The sequence below is a fragment of the Tiliqua scincoides genome, chromosome 9, assembly GCF_035046505.1.
Source record: "Tiliqua scincoides isolate rTilSci1 chromosome 9, rTilSci1.hap2, whole genome shotgun sequence".
In the NCBI taxonomy this organism is placed as follows: Eukaryota; Metazoa; Chordata; class Lepidosauria; order Squamata; family Scincidae; genus Tiliqua; species Tiliqua scincoides.
In genome coordinates this window covers 4953706-4968955 of record NC_089829.1, presented here as the reverse complement: position 1 = coordinate 4968955, position 15250 = coordinate 4953706, and the positions used below count along the sequence as shown (strand labels likewise).

The 15250-nt window shown below is 47.0% G+C and overlaps 1 protein-coding gene across 1 annotated transcript; it reads right to left on the bottom strand.

Annotated features, from left to right (window-relative positions):
• Nucleotides 1–882: 882 nt before the first annotated feature.
• Nucleotides 883–14738, bottom strand: LOC136660254 (solute carrier family 2, facilitated glucose transporter member 5-like). Its single transcript, XM_066637379.1, has 8 exons — nt 14716–14738; nt 11022–11146; nt 9651–9803; nt 9442–9567; nt 5564–5751; nt 4867–4977; nt 4055–4156; nt 883–1158 (listed from the first exon to the last, which is right to left on the bottom strand). Exons 1-8 carry the CDS (start codon nt 14736–14738, stop codon nt 883–885), a joined length of 1104 nt encoding a protein of 367 aa, XP_066493476.1.
• Nucleotides 14739–15250: the final 512 nt, after the last annotated feature.

Genomic DNA, 15250 nt, shown 5'->3' with positions numbered 1-15250 from the left:
GGGCTCTTTTATTCTGATGTTCTCCTTTTCCAGTTGAGCTGCTTCTGTGATTCTCTTTCCTTGCTTTTGTTTCCACATTGGAAGCAGCAATGGATGTCAGGGGCAGGCCTGGAGGAAGGGCAAGAGCACTGGCCAGTCTCCTCATCCCACTCCTGCCTTGTCATTGTCCAGTCCCACCACCTTGCTGATCCTTGCAAGCAGGATGGAAAGCCAGCAAGAGGATTGAGGTGGCATGCCAAAAAACCAAGACCAGAAATTAGCCAGGGCAGGATGAATTTTCATACCATCTTAGGGCATCAGTTGGGCTTGGCCCAAGGACTGAGAGAATCCAATTTGCCCAATTTACTAACTTGGGTTTGGGCGTGTAGTGTGTGAGCTGTGAATGTGAGAAAGAAAATGCAAGTGTGCTGCTTCAGACACTCTGTGACGTGTTTTGACATCCACCCAACCTCCAATCCACCATTTTCTGACTGGTTCCAGTTACCAGGGTCTGGGCTCAAAAAAAGGTTCTTCTAGGTCTGGAAGTTTGCCCATCGTGCAGCTAAGAAACCAGTAATGAGAAGTTTGGCAAAGGGACAGGGAGGATGGACGAGAAGAATCTTCCAGAAACCTGTCTGTCCCAAGAACTCACACAGCACCTAGGTACGGAGAGGACATGGCGCATGGGGAGGAACTGAGGACTGAGATTAGGAAGCCAGGAGAGCATTTCATATATTGAAATCTGTAATGATGTGTATACATTATAATTTGATAAATTTGATTGTTTTCATGACAGCAGAGGAGAAAAGTCTCTTTAGAGGGCTGAGTGCAAAAAGGTCAGGTCTGCCCCTTAGGATGAGCAGGAAAACAACTATCACCAAGAGCCAAGACAGCAGAAGGACATTAAGGTTTCACTGAGGGTTTCACCGAGGATTTTGCGGAGGTTTTCACTGAGGAACTCCGCTTTGAGCTGCTTCTTCTGGAGCTCCGTGCTGAGTGGCGCTTGAAATCATCTCTGGCTGGTCCCTTGACCATCTTCTTCCTGGCCATATAGAGCGCCATCAGTTTCTTAATCGTTATGAAAGATTTTTGCTGGGTTTCCGGGATCACCTTGATGCTATAGATGAAGGTGATTGTGCAGATAGGCCAGAAGATTAGGAAGACAAAGGCTCCCAAACGCTAGCAATTACAGTAAGAAGGAGGGGAGAGAGAGAGAGAGAGAGAGAGAGAGAGAGAGAGAGAGAAGGACATGAACAAATGCAGAAGCTTCTTTGTTTATCCCAGGGGTACCTTCCAAGGAGCTCAGGGATTATCTCAAGTCTTGTTATCTCCAACAATACCCTGGATGACAGGCATCAGGGACAGGCTAAGAAAAGCACCAAGAATTGGGGAGGGGAGGGTGAATTTCTTGCCCCAGGATCTTGACAATGAGCTGCTAGAACTTGCCAGTTTGATATAGGGTTGGGAAAAGTCCAGTGTGTTGAAGATATTGTTTTGTTCAGCTAGCCAGAGCAGAAGGCCAAACTCCTAGAGTGGATACACGCCTGTGCAATCACAGGGGCTACTGTTGCACAGGTACCCTCTTGCTCCTTCTCTTCCTGAACTTACTTGGTGCCAGCAGTTCACAGAAGCTCCCAGTCTCGAGCCATAAGGCTCCTGGTCTACTCCCTTGGGCCTTGGACAGCAGGTTAAGCTAAAAGACGGTGACTCACTGGGTGTCACAAAGTGGGTATTATGGCCACCTGGGAATCTGCACTCCAGCCTGTCCACTCTACCATGTGACCTAAATGTTTAGGGGCACCAAGTGATAATGAATTGATCAGTCTTAGGATCCAGCTTCCTCTGCGATTTTGTGTGTGGTTCACTGGTAAATCAATCTACAAATAGCTTACCATCGTATTATATGTCAGGACTATCATTAAAAAGTTCAGCAGCCACTGCACAGATCCCCCAAGTACAAAGGCTGATGACCGGGATGACTGGAGGAAGAGTTCAACCATAAGCACAGTGGGAATAGGACCTGGGGAGAGAGGATGGGTAAACCACTGAGTGCCAGTTTTCCCCACTGATCACTACCATGTTTGTAACTGGTGTTTCCCCAAACAAGGGCAAAATATAGTTTGAGCACCTACCCGGCCCAAATGAATATCCAAAGATGAAAATGAAGAGAAAAATTATACTGATGTAATACATCCAGGAGATGGTGCCCTGTTGGAGAAAAGTAATCTGGCTTCAGTCATGCACAAGCTCCTTATCCTTAAGGCAGTGGCGTCACTGGGGTTCGCATCACCTGGTGTGGAGGCCAACGCATCACCCCATGCAGTGGGCAGGGCAACACCCCAGGCCATCACCCTGCCCCCACTGGTTTTTGACTGTACGTTTTGATAGAATAGTTATTTTAACACGGTTTATTTCATTGCATTCTGCATGAAATTACACATTGATTGAGATATAACATAAGATATAACATTCCTCCAAACTGTGATTTTAGTGATTTTGGTCACTAGTGGTGTCACCTCTTCCGTCTGAAGAGCTCTTCAACCTCTCCAGACTGAGAGCAAAGTCTTCAACCGCTTCGTGCAAGGAAAGCACCCTACAGGTAGACCACAGCTGCGATACAAGGACATCTGCAAGAGGGATCTGAAGGCCTTAGGTGTGGACCTCAACAAGTGGGAAACCCTGGCCTCTGAGCGGCCCGCTGGGAGGCAGGCTGTGCAGCATGGTCTTTCCCAGTTTGAAGAGACACTTGGCCAACAGTCTGAGGCAAAGAGGCAAAGAAGGAAGGCCCATAGCCAGGGAGACAGACCAGGGACAGACTACACTTGCTCCCGGCGTGGAAGGGATTGTCACTCCCGAATTGGCCTTTTCAGCCACACTAGACACTGTTCCAGAACCACCATTCAGAGCGTGATACCAGAGTCTTTCAAGACTGAAGGCTGCCAACAGACAGACAGTTGTCACCTCCCCCAGGGTGTCAACTTACCAACACCTTATTGCAGCAGTTCTCAAACTTTTAGCACCAGGACTCACTTTTTAGAATGACAATTTGTCCAGGACCCACCAGAAGTGATGTCATGGCCAGAAGTAACATCATAAAGCAAATTAAAATAATTATAAATAATTAAAGTAAAACAGATAATTAAATAAGGGGAAGCCAGCCCTGTTCCACCAAGTGAATTTTCTCTGTAGCCTGCCTGCAATAACACCCCCCCCCCAAAAAAAAAGAATCAGTAAGATTTTCAGCCCTACCCAGTACCCAGTTCAATTTAAGTTCTTATATTTCAAGCATATAACTATCAGGACCCATCTGGCTTTACAAGTCTAAAATAGAAAAAAAATTCACCTTACCCTCTTCAGTCTGTTTTATTCTTTTTATGGGGGGGGGGGGCTGCCATCTGGAACATTTCTTGAGCTCCAGTTCCATCAGATCGAGACCATTCTGGTGGCCTCACATTGCCCTTTGCCTGACCTGCCCAGGAGGCAAGGCACGTCTGCTTACTCGTGAGTAAATGCGACTGTGAGGCTTAGTTTCACTTTCCATTCACTGGCTCAATACATTTGCCAGCTTGGAGGAAGGGACCTCCTTCTCGGGTGTTTTTTGGGGGCTACATTCATTGGATCAGGACCATTCTGGTGTCGTTGGATTCCTCTCAGCCTGCCCTTTGTGACAGACCAAGGCAAGTTCACTTACTCGCGAGTAAACGCGTGATATGGCCAAGTTTCACATTCCATAGGGCTCCATGCATTTTTTTGTTGTCTGGTTTTTTTGCCAATAACTTTTGATAGAAAAGAGATATTTCACTCTGGTTTTTTTCATTGCATTCCACTGGAAATTCTGCATCCAACGGTATATAACATGACAGCATTATCCCTAACCACCGCGATTTTAGCGTGTCAACCCCCAGTGCACGTCACCCCCCTTGCACGTCACCTGGTGCGGTCATGCATGATCCAATTGAATTTTTCATGGCAAAGGAACGTCACTCTTTTGTATTTTTCTGCAGGTCAACTGGCCTGAAGGAAATCCCTCATTCCAATGCACCATTAGTCCACCATTATACTTTGAATTACAAACCTCGAGTTCAAGAGTCATGGTCAACAAAATGCTGAGGATGTTAGTGATACCATAGCCAAAGAGAAGCGGAATCCGCCGTCCCATAGAATCAATGATATGTATCTAGAGAGAGAGAAAGAGAGAGAGAGAGAGAGAGAGAGAGAGAGAGCATCAGGACAAATTTATTCTAGGGACAAGCTGTGGCAGAGGTGGCTAGAGCACTGGATGATGGTTGGTTCGAAAGCAGTCCAAGAGTGGGCCGATTCTGCAGCCGACAGGTGAACAGGAGGTTAGGATACGGTGGGGCTACCTAGAGCATTCCCAGTCCATGCTCCCTCCATGCACCTGTTGGACAACTGGACAGTTCCCCAGCTGCTTCCTCCTCCTACATAACCAGCCTAAGGATCCAGAAGGAAAAGGCAGTGGTGGCTTGAATATCAGGGAGAACAGGCAGCAGGAGTCCTTGAAGTAGGGTGAAGGGGGTGGAGTGCATGCATGTGTGCATATATGCCCCCCCCCCCCGGACAACAAAGACACACACCATTTCAGGCTTGATGTACAGAGCTGTTCCTAGCAGGGTGTAGGCCTGGGGCAACTTGGCCAGTGCAATGTCCCCTTATTATGGCCATATGTCGGTCATGAAAGGGTGGGCCCATGGTGGCTGCAAGAGTTAACCTACCCAAGGAAAGCCTCTGGCTGTGGGACTAGGTGCAGCTTGAGGAGAGGCAGCATTGTAGTGGAACAGGCATGTTAGCTGAACTGAAAGTTACTAGCAAAGGAGTGCCCTCATGAGGACATTCAGCTTAGAGACTTAAAAATCAGGAGAGACTTACCAAGACCACGTAGCTCAAGACGGTAATGAAGATTGATACTAAGCCAATGGCCGCGACTTGGTAGTTTTTTACTGCTATTATCTGATCTACTTTCCCCATGTAGACAAAGGCCTGAAATTGGATCACAATCATCAAAAGTTTCAGCTGTGAGGAAGAAGCACTTTGTGACAGAGTTCTGGAAACTTAAGACTTTCCAGAGTGTGGAAAGTCTCTAGAACTGTATCCCACCTCTCCTTGCGCATCTACCACAATGTGGCAATATGTGCATGTTTTGGGTGTTGGTGGTCAGGCCAGGCCTGACATGATCATCCCAAACTTTTGGCTATGCATTTCTCAATCATGTCATACACTCTCTGTGTAAAACATTCTGTAACAGGAACACGTTTAAGCCAAGTTGGTGATGCCCATTTTGCTATGAAGCTTGACCATTCTGAGGTTGTTCGGATCCCTGCAAGTGTCTGGAGAACTAAAATCTCCCCCACATGTGCAGAAGCTGGAACACATTTGGAGAAAGAGGAGTGGTTTATGGATGCCCACAGTAACGATATTTGCCTGAGAACACTTTGGAATTCCTTGTTTACGTAGACAAGAATGGGCAGTGCAAGATTAGCAACCACCCTGCAACAACCTCTGAGTGTAGATGCCTGCATCTTTCCTAGCTCAGCCTCCCAAATGCCTCAGATAGCACATTTCTTACCATGTGGATTCCGGAGAGCTGCTGACCCCCCATCAGGATGATGATGGACAACACTTGCCATCGCAGGGTTCGGAAGCGTATGAGTTTAAGGACATTCATGTTCTTTTCTCCCCTTTCAGAGATGTCCTCCTGATAGAGTTCTTGCATTTCTTCCTCCACGTTTTCCCGTTCTCTCAGCTTCTTCAAGGCTGGGTGACACAGAAAGGTTCTGAGTTGCAGGAGAAGGCTGGGTGGGAGACTCTCTGGTACCACAAACAACCAGCGTCCAGCTCCAGAATTCAGAGAGCTCTTGGTTAAGGCCAATCTCTGCAGGCCCACCTAACTCAGTTGAAATGAGGTGTCCAGCTGAGAATTCACACAGGCTACCTTTGGTTTTTAGGCAAACATGCTTATGCTTAATGGATGGTGGACCCTTTCCTGATCTGGGTGGGTACCTCACCTTTCAAATTTCTAGAACCAGTGGGATGGTAATGGCAACCCAAACTTTACAAGAGTAATGTGTAAACGTTACTGAGCCATTGGGGAACAGTGATCATGCTGCGATCCGTTTTGATGTGCACGTTGGGGGAAGAATACCAAGCAAATCTCTAACAAAAACCCTTGACTTCCGACGGGCGGACTTCCCTCAAATGAGGAGGCTGGTTAGAAGGAGGTTGAAAGGGAGGGTAAAAAGAGTCCAGTCTCTCCAGAGTGCATGGAGGCTGCTTAAAACAACAGTAATAGAGGCCCAGCAGAGGTGTATACCGCAAAGAAAGAAGGGTTCCACTAAATCCAGGAGAGTGCCCGCATGGCTAACCAGCCAAGTTAGAGAGGCTGTGAAGGGCAAGGAAGCTTCCTTCCGTAAATGGAAGTCTTGCCCTAATGAAGAGAATAAAAAGGAACATAAACTGTGGCAAAAGAAATGTAAGAAGGTGATAGGGGAGGCCAAGCGAGACTATGAGGAACGCATGGCCAGCAACATTAAGGGGAATAATAAAAGCTTCTTCAAATATGTTAGAAGCAGGAAACCCGCCAGAGAAGCGGTTGGCCCTCTGGATGGTGAGGGAGGGAAAGGGGAGATAAAAGGAGACTTAGAGATGGCAGAGAAATTAAATGAGTTCTTTGCATCTGTCTTCACGGCAGAAGACCTCGGGCAGATACCGCTGCCCGAACGGCCCCTCCTAACCGAGGAGTTAAGTCAGATAGAGGTTAAAAGAGAAGATGTTTCAGACCTCATTGATAAATTAAAGATCAATAAGTCACCGGGCCCTGATGGCATACACCCAAGGGTTATTAAGGAATTGAAGAATGAAGTTGCAGATCTCTTGACTAAGGTATGCAACTTGTCCCTCAAAACGGCCACGGTACCAGAAGATTGGAGGATAGCAAATGTCACGCCTATTTTTAAAAAGGGAAAGAGGGGGGACCCGGGAAACTATAGGCCGGTCAGCCTAACATCCATACCGGGTAAGATGGTGGAATGCCTCATCAAAGATAGGATCTCAAAACACATAGATGAACAGGCCTTGCTGAGGGAGAGTCAGCATGGCTTCTGTAAGGGTAAGTCTTGCCTCACGAACCTTATAGAATTCTTTGAAAAGGTCAACAGGCATGTGGATGTGGGAGAACCCGTGGACATTATATATCTGGACTTTCAGAAGGCATTTGACATGGTCCCTCACCAAAGGCTACTGAAAAAACTCCACAGTCAGGGAATTAGAGGACAGGTCCTCTCGTGGATTGAGAACTGGTTGGAGGCCAGGAAGCAGAGAGTGGGTGTCAATGGGCAATTTTCACAATGGAGAGAGGTGAAAAGCGGTGTGCCCCAAGGATCTGTCCTGGGACCGGTGCTTTTCAACCTCTTCATAAATGACCTGGAGACAGGGTTGAGCAGTGAAGTGGCTAAGTTTGCAGATGACACCAAACTTTTCCGAGTGGTAAAGACCAGAAGTGATTGTGAGGAGCTCCAGAAGGATCTCTCCAGACTGGCAGAATGGGCAGCAAAATGGCAGATGCGCTTCAATGTCAGTAAGTGTAAAGTCATGCACATTGGGGCAAAAAATCAAAACTTTAGATATAGGCTGATGGGTTCTGAGCTGTCTGTGACAGATCAGGAGAGAGATCTTGGGGTGGTGGTGGACAGGTCGATGAAAGTGTCGACCCAATGTGCGGCGGCAGTGAAGAAGGCCAATTCTATGCTTGGGATCATTAGGAAGGGTATTGAGAACAAAACGGCTAATATTATAATGCCGTTGTACAAATTGATGGTAAGGCCACACCTGGAGTATTGTGTCCAGTTCTGGTCGCCGCATCTCAAAAAAGACATAGTGGAAATGGAAAAGGTGCAAAAGAGAGCGACTAAGCTGATTACGGGGCTGGGGCACCTTCCTTATGAGGAAAGGCTACGGCGTTTGGGCCTCTTCAGCCTAGAAAAGAGACGCTTGAGGGGGGACATGATTGAGACATACAAAATTATGCAGGGGATGAACAGAGTGGATAGGGAGATGCTCTTTACACTCTCACATAATACCAGAACCAGGGGACATCCACTAAAATTGAGTGTTGGGCGGGTTAGGACAGACAAAAGAAAATATTTCTTTACTCAGCGCGTGGTCAGTCTGTGGAACTCCTTGCCACAGGATGTGGTGCTGGCGTCTAGCCTAGACGCCTTTAAAAGGGGATTGGACGAGTTTCTGGAGGAAAAATCCATTATGGGGTACAAGCCATGATGTGTATGCGCAACCTCCTGATTTTAGGAATGGGTTAAGTCAGAATGCCAGATGTAGGGGAGAGCACCAGGACGAGGTCTCTTGTTATCTGGTGTGCTCCCTGGGGCATTTGGTGGGCCGCTGTGAGATACAGGAAGCTGGACTAGATGGGCCTATGGCCTGATCCAGTGGGGCTGTTCTTATGTTCTTATGTTCTTAATGTGGTGGATACTTTTCCATGGACCTTTTCCAGCAGCCTGATTCTGCTGTTACCCTCACTTTCCCAATTCCGATATTCCTCATGGTCAAATTTAGATCATAAACTACTGTGAGGTGAGGCTCTGATGAATTTCTGTTGAAAAGAGCAATTTATGTATTTATTGAACAAAAAGGACACTTCTCCTTGGTTTTGGCATCTTTTTTTCAAAGCTCAAGGTAGCCAAAATGAATTGAAAGCATTAGTACAAAACAAACACAGGGAAAACAAACTTTCCCGCAGTTTCAAAGCTCAAGGTAGCCAAAATGAATTGAAAGCATTAGTACAAAACAAACACAGGGAAAACAAACTTTCCCGCAATTCAAAAACTGTACAGGAAGAACACATAGTAACTAGTCAGGACACCTCAGAGCTCCAGGAACTGGAAGTCAACCCCCTCCCCCAAGGCAATTCCTCCTGAACCATATTTGCCTGAGGGGTCAAACCCCCAACATGTGAACAACCCTCACCCTTCACTGCCTACCTGCTGACACAGTGAGCCCATCAGGTGAGCAGTGATTGAGAGGCCGCTGGATGCTCAGCTCCAAGCAAGGCCGGCCCAAGACTTCCTGATGCTGGGGTAACAATGCCACATATGGCTCCCATTACCTGATGATGTGCCCGCCCTGCTCCTCTCACTCTCCAATGTTCTAGATCTGTTCTTCCAATCCAGGGACTGGAAGGTGAAGGAAAAGCAGTGGGGGCAAGTAGGTAGGTGCCCCCCCCAATCTGCTGCCTGAGGCAAGTGTTTTAGTTGACCTCATGGACAGACTGACCCTAGCCCCAGTTCAGAGGCTTCCCCTTTAAGGATTCCACCTCTGCAGCAGGGCAACCTGAAGGGGATATTCAGAGCTGGGTGGTTGCTGGCCTCCTGACTTTCTTGACTATCACACCCATGCGCCCAGACGTTTCTGGGAAATCCAGGGCTCTGATACCTCTCGTGGCCTTCTCTTCATTGCTTTTCTGAAGCAACAGGTACCTTGGGCTTTCAGGGATGAGGCGCAGCAGGAAGATAGACAGGAACGCCGGGATTATGGCAAGGCTCATGAATACGGGCAAACCTGTGCAAAAAGACAGAGTCACAAACTTCTGCAAGGTAACGTTTGATTTGTCGGAGCCCAAAGGCCACAGCTCTACACAATACCTTTTTTGGTCCCCAGGATTTTTGGGTGGCCCATAATTAGACCCAACAGGGCCCCGATGTTGACAAAGAGCATCGGCATGACAATGGTGGCTCCCCTCAGGTCTACCGGGGAGATCTCTCCAAGGTACAATGGGATGGCGCAAGAAAATATGCCTAGGTGGATAAGCAATTAAGAGGTTACTTATAGTCTGCAAGCGACATGGGTGGAAGTATTAATTTATTTAAAGCATCTGTGACATGCTAACATCTCTTGGGAGTATAGGAGGGAGGCCCTAGTGTGTCAATGTTTCCTCTAACACCCCCCCTTCACCTTTGGATCCCTGATTTAAATAATTAAAATCCAGTTTCTAACATTCTGTTCCTGTGTGCCGGCTTGGAGTGTGAGCTCATGAGCTGGCTGCTGCCGTTTTCCCTGGATGAAACAATCTCTCTAGATCAGTGTTTCTCAGTGTTTGTCCCTTGCTGTACCACTTCGCACGGTCCACCTGCTGGAAGTACCACTGACAGTAAATTGGTGATGGTGCCATTGCCAATTACTTCTGGATCGGGAGGACAGACGCAGCGCAACAAACACTGGTAAGAGTCCCAGAGCGGATGGGAGGGCTTTTTCGAGTGCTCAGAAACTGCGCACTGGAGCTCTGCCTGCTGAGCCAAGCCTCCTAATGCTGCTTGTCGTGTTGCATTGCTGGTCTTGCTGCCAGGTGGTAGGGGTCTGGGGATCATGTGCGTACCACTGGACACCACCTCAAGTACCACCTGTGGTACCACTGGTTGGAAACACTGATCTAGACCCCTTTTAGTCTGCTGTTCGACCTGTCTGGGGAACAAAGACTGTTTTGATTTTGTCTTCGTGGGTGACTGGCAGCAGAAGATGTGTGCGGGAGGCGCCCCTCTTGATTCTCAGGGACCCCACAACAGCATTAGATCCTACTGACCATGTTGTTTTTCTGAGCCACTTAGGAGGAATGGGATGGGGATTCTTTCCTGGCTGTCTCTGCTGCAGCCATTGCTGCTGCCAAACAGCCTAGCCAATTTTCAAGTTAAGAACACAGCTTGCCTCTTTGGTCCTATGAACTACCATGGCAATGACTAAACCAAATCTGTGCTCATGGCTGTCCTTTGCACATGTGCGTTTTGATGCTTTGGATTCCCATTTTGAGTCAGTTGTCGGCGTCTCTGTTCAGTGCCGGAATGTATGAGCAAAGAGGGTACTCTGAGCACATGCAGAGTTTTTTCTATATACTGCCGAATACTCCTAGCACCTGAATGAAATAATGAAGCTAGTATCCCATATCGAAGGGAATGGATTTTAGGTAGATTCCACCCCTGGCACGCCTCTTTTTGAACAGCAAATTGAAGACCTTGACTGACCTGCACATATTCCACAGAACAAACGTGAAAAGACAATGAATTCGTAGTCAGTTATGACGGAGGACAAACCCGTGAGGGCATTAGAGATGATGGACAGGAAGTTATTTAGCACCAATGTATCTTTCCTGAAAATGCAATGAAAAGAGGGAGGGGGTGACAGTGAATGTGACAGATAAGAGGAGGGAGGAAGAGAAGGGGTGGTGTGGGAGCTGGGGAATTAGCCTCCAATTCTCATCTCATCTCATTGTGGTGGTTTGGTTCTAGTTTTGTTATTTGTGGGAAAGGACAATGATTCGGAGGCAACTCCAACTGGAACGACCAGCAAAATCTTATTAAGCCACCTCCTTTTTTGAGGGTTCAACTGACATTGCTCACGCATTTCCATAAGGGTTAGAACCTTGATTTTAAACCATTTCTGCCCAACGTTGCATATACACAACAGGAACCAAATGTGTACACCTGTGGGCTGGGCAGAGGTGGGTTAAAGCCCTGCTTGGAGTCAGCAGCAGCCACAGGTTCCCTCCTCTTCCAGTGTCTACTTGTGCCCTTGTATAGCACGTTCTTCAGTTGCAATATTAACTCTGTACCTGCCACAGATATCCACCAGTGGGCCAACCAAAAGACAACCAACAAAACCTCCCAACGGGAAGATAAAAATGGTGAGTCCCATCAAAAATTCAAGGAATTCGGAGGTCTCCTCCTCTTCTGGCCTTTTCAGTTGGGTGTTGTTCAGAGATTGTGAGCCTTGCCTGAGCTAGGAGAGAAGCACATAATGACTGGCGTGAGAGCTTTCCACACATTATATGGCAGAAATCCCAGGTTTGTAAAGACATGTACTCTCGGCAGGGAGCAGCAGGCAGTTCTGGCTGCACAGAGAGTCTCCCTATAGGATACAAAGCTTTGTCTCATTCACACATCACATTTTTTAGAGGCAAAATGGCCCTTCAGAGGCATGCTTTGGCCTCCAGTCTTGTCTTGCACCTTTGCATTTTTTTGACACTGGGGTCAGCAGTTAGGCTTTTTTCAACCGGCCACTCTGAGGAAGAGTGGCTGAGATGGGATAATTCATCTCCACTTCTCTGCATGCTCAATGTACAAATTTGCCATTGTGAGAGCCGCCACTGCTTAATAGCCCCAGGCAACTGTTTAAAGATATTTATAGTCTGCAGAGCAAGTCCCAAAGGCCTCCTTGTTAAACTGTAGCAGCAAAAAGCAGAGTCTAGTTATCGCATTTGAAAAACTCACGTGTTTATTTCAGCTCAAGCGTTTGTGGACAACAATCCACTTCAGCTTATGCCAAACAATTTTCTTCCACCTCTATTGATAGGAAAGCAAACGCACATTTAGGGCGCAATCCTGCCCTTCACTTGGGCCGGCGCAAGGTCCTTGTGCTGGCCCAGGAGGGTCTCGAATGTGCCCTAACGCATGTTTGCGCCTCCTTGGGAGGAAGCTGGGCTGGCACACGGAGGTGCACCAGCCTGTGGAGGCTGACACAAGCCTCCGTGCCAGCTTCCTTGCGAGGATTGCGTCGGCCTGCCTGGGCTGACACAAGCCTCTGGGGTGGGCGGGGAGGAGGTGTTCCTGGGAGGGGGAGGGTGGGTGGTCCTAGGGGCAGGAGGGTGAAGAGCAGGAGGTGGGGCTGGGATCCAGCACGTACGATGGATCCAGTTCCCATTCCCAGGGAGCTTCAAGCCACTCCAGTCTCCTCGGACATTTGCCACCTCAGGAGGTGGTGCAAGTCCAAGGAGACCCAAAGGGGATAAAGTGCCTTACCCAGAGGTAAGGGGAAGCTTTTCTCTTTGCCTCTGGCTGAGTTGCCTTGGGCCCCTATCCTGTGCTGGATACAGTGCAAGCCTCTTGGGTTGCCTGTTCCAGCGCAAAGTAGGACTGCATCCTTAATCTCATGTCTTCCTCACCCGGGTGAGAGGGATCATCTGCACTGCTGGACTATCTTACCACTAATGGATGGTTGATTACCCAGACGTTGTAGCCATATTGAATAGATCCAAAGCAGGAAATCACCGTGGCCAGAATCAGCGTCCACGTCATTTCCTGTGAGAAGAAGCAACAGAGAAGCATTTGTGAAACCTTCAAATTAGACACTAAGGGTGCGATCCTAACCAACATTCCAGCACTGGCATAGCTGTGCCACTGGGGCAGGTGCTGCATCCTGCATTTGGGGGTGGGCAGTCATGGAGGCCTCCTCAAGGTAAGGGAATGTTTGTTCCCTTACCTCGGAATTGCATTACCCTTAAGTTGGTGCTGGAAAGTTGGTTAGGATGGAGCCCTAAGTTCATTTCTGGGTCACAAACCAAACTGAACTGTAAAATAAAAAAAGAAGTCAGATGCAGCACATCATTCATACTTTTCTCTATAGACTGGTTCTGTTTCCAGTAAAAGATAGTAGTAGTAGTAGTAAAAAATAATAATTAAGAAAAGCTTTGTAACCTGAGCCCTGTTTTAGCTTGACTTAATCCCAGTATTTTGGGGGGATGTGCAGGCAGCACTTGATTAATGTCTTTGTTTTTCTCGTTGCTTTCTTAGCCATTGACATCAGTAGCCCCTCCCAGTCCCAGTAACCTTCCTCCTCCACTTCCCCCTCTGCCATCATAGGCAAGCAGAAGTTGCCTGTTGTCGGCACGAGTGATCCATTACTTTTCCCCTAAGCCATACCAGTTATGCAACTGTTACCCTGCAGATGGCTGATCTTGTCTGATCTCAGAAGCTAAGTAGGGTCAGGCCTGGTTAATATGTGGATGGGAGACCGCCTAGGAATACCGGGTGCTGTAGGCTTCTACCATAGTCTTTCGAGACTGAAGGTTGCCAACCATTAACCACACCAGTTACATTGGTTCCCATGGGAAAAAATATCTTTGATTAATACATTTTTAATATACACACAAATTTCTGAAATGCAACCAGTAAAAATTGTATCTTGTTTTGTACAGTAGTATTGTCTCTTTCATATTCCCATTCTTCTTGGGTGCACCTTATCAATGTGTCCATCAGTGGTTCATACCCAATGGTACCCTTAACATAATTTATTATAGTCTTCCTGAAGACATTCCTAAAAACTGCCAAGGTGCAGACTCTGATCTGAAACATATTTGCTTGGAAATAAGTCCTGGTGGCCTCAGTGGAAAGGACCCAGAATCAATTTATCTCCTTAGCCTCCTTTTTTGATGCCACTATATTTTTATTGTCTTCCCTGTTTTGCTTCTGTTCTCCCCCTTATTTATTTATTTAAAAGATTTTTATACTGCTTTTCGAAACATCCAAAGCAGTTTACAACGAAGCATAAATACATAAGAATGTCAAAATAAATTATTAAAATAAAAAACCATTAAAACAATGAAATAATGTAAACAACAACAACAATAAAAGAGAAGATAGGAAATAATATATAGCAGCATAAAAGTTTTTAAAAGTTTAAAAAGGGGTTCCTAGGGAGTACCTCCCCCCCGCAAAGGCCAGGTGAAACAGATAGGTCTTCAAACCTTGCTGGAAGAAGCTGTTCTCAGATCTTCTGGCAGCTGGCTCTAGAGGTGGATTATTGGATTTGTTATCTATAATATAATCATAAATGGTATAGTTCTGCTTACATACTGGCACTACTGACAACTCAGAAAAATACTGTACATCAGCTCACATTGTCAATGATTCATGAACAGGTTGGATGAACTTCCAAGCTCACCTCTTTTTGGGACTCTTTGCCATGTCTTATACTCCATGCTTTCTTGCATAGAAATCAGAAAATAGGCAGGACTGTGTGGAAAGGAAAGGGTGATCTTCCAACTTGATTAAGAATATAGGGATTGTTTTGCTGAGTCGGTCATTTATCCAATATGTGGTTTCCAATAGCATGATTCTCTCCCCCATGCTTTTTAATACCTTCATGAAACCACTGGGGATCATCAGGGAATTTGGAGTAGGGCAACACCAATAAGCAGATGACACCCAACTCTATCTCTCCTTGCCATCTTGTTCCAGGGAAGCTGTGGAAGTTCTACTGTCTGGAAGCTATTTGGGTCTGGATGAGAACCAATAGATTGAGACTGAATCCAGAAAAGACAGAGGTCCCCCTGGTCAGGAAATCCTCAATACAGGTACTTAGTCTCCTACATTCCAGCCTGCCCTCTTAGGTCATCCAAGGGGGCTCTCATTCAAATGCCATGTGTGTCCCAAGTTAGAGAGATGGCAGCATGAGGGTGAGCCTTCTCTGTAATGAC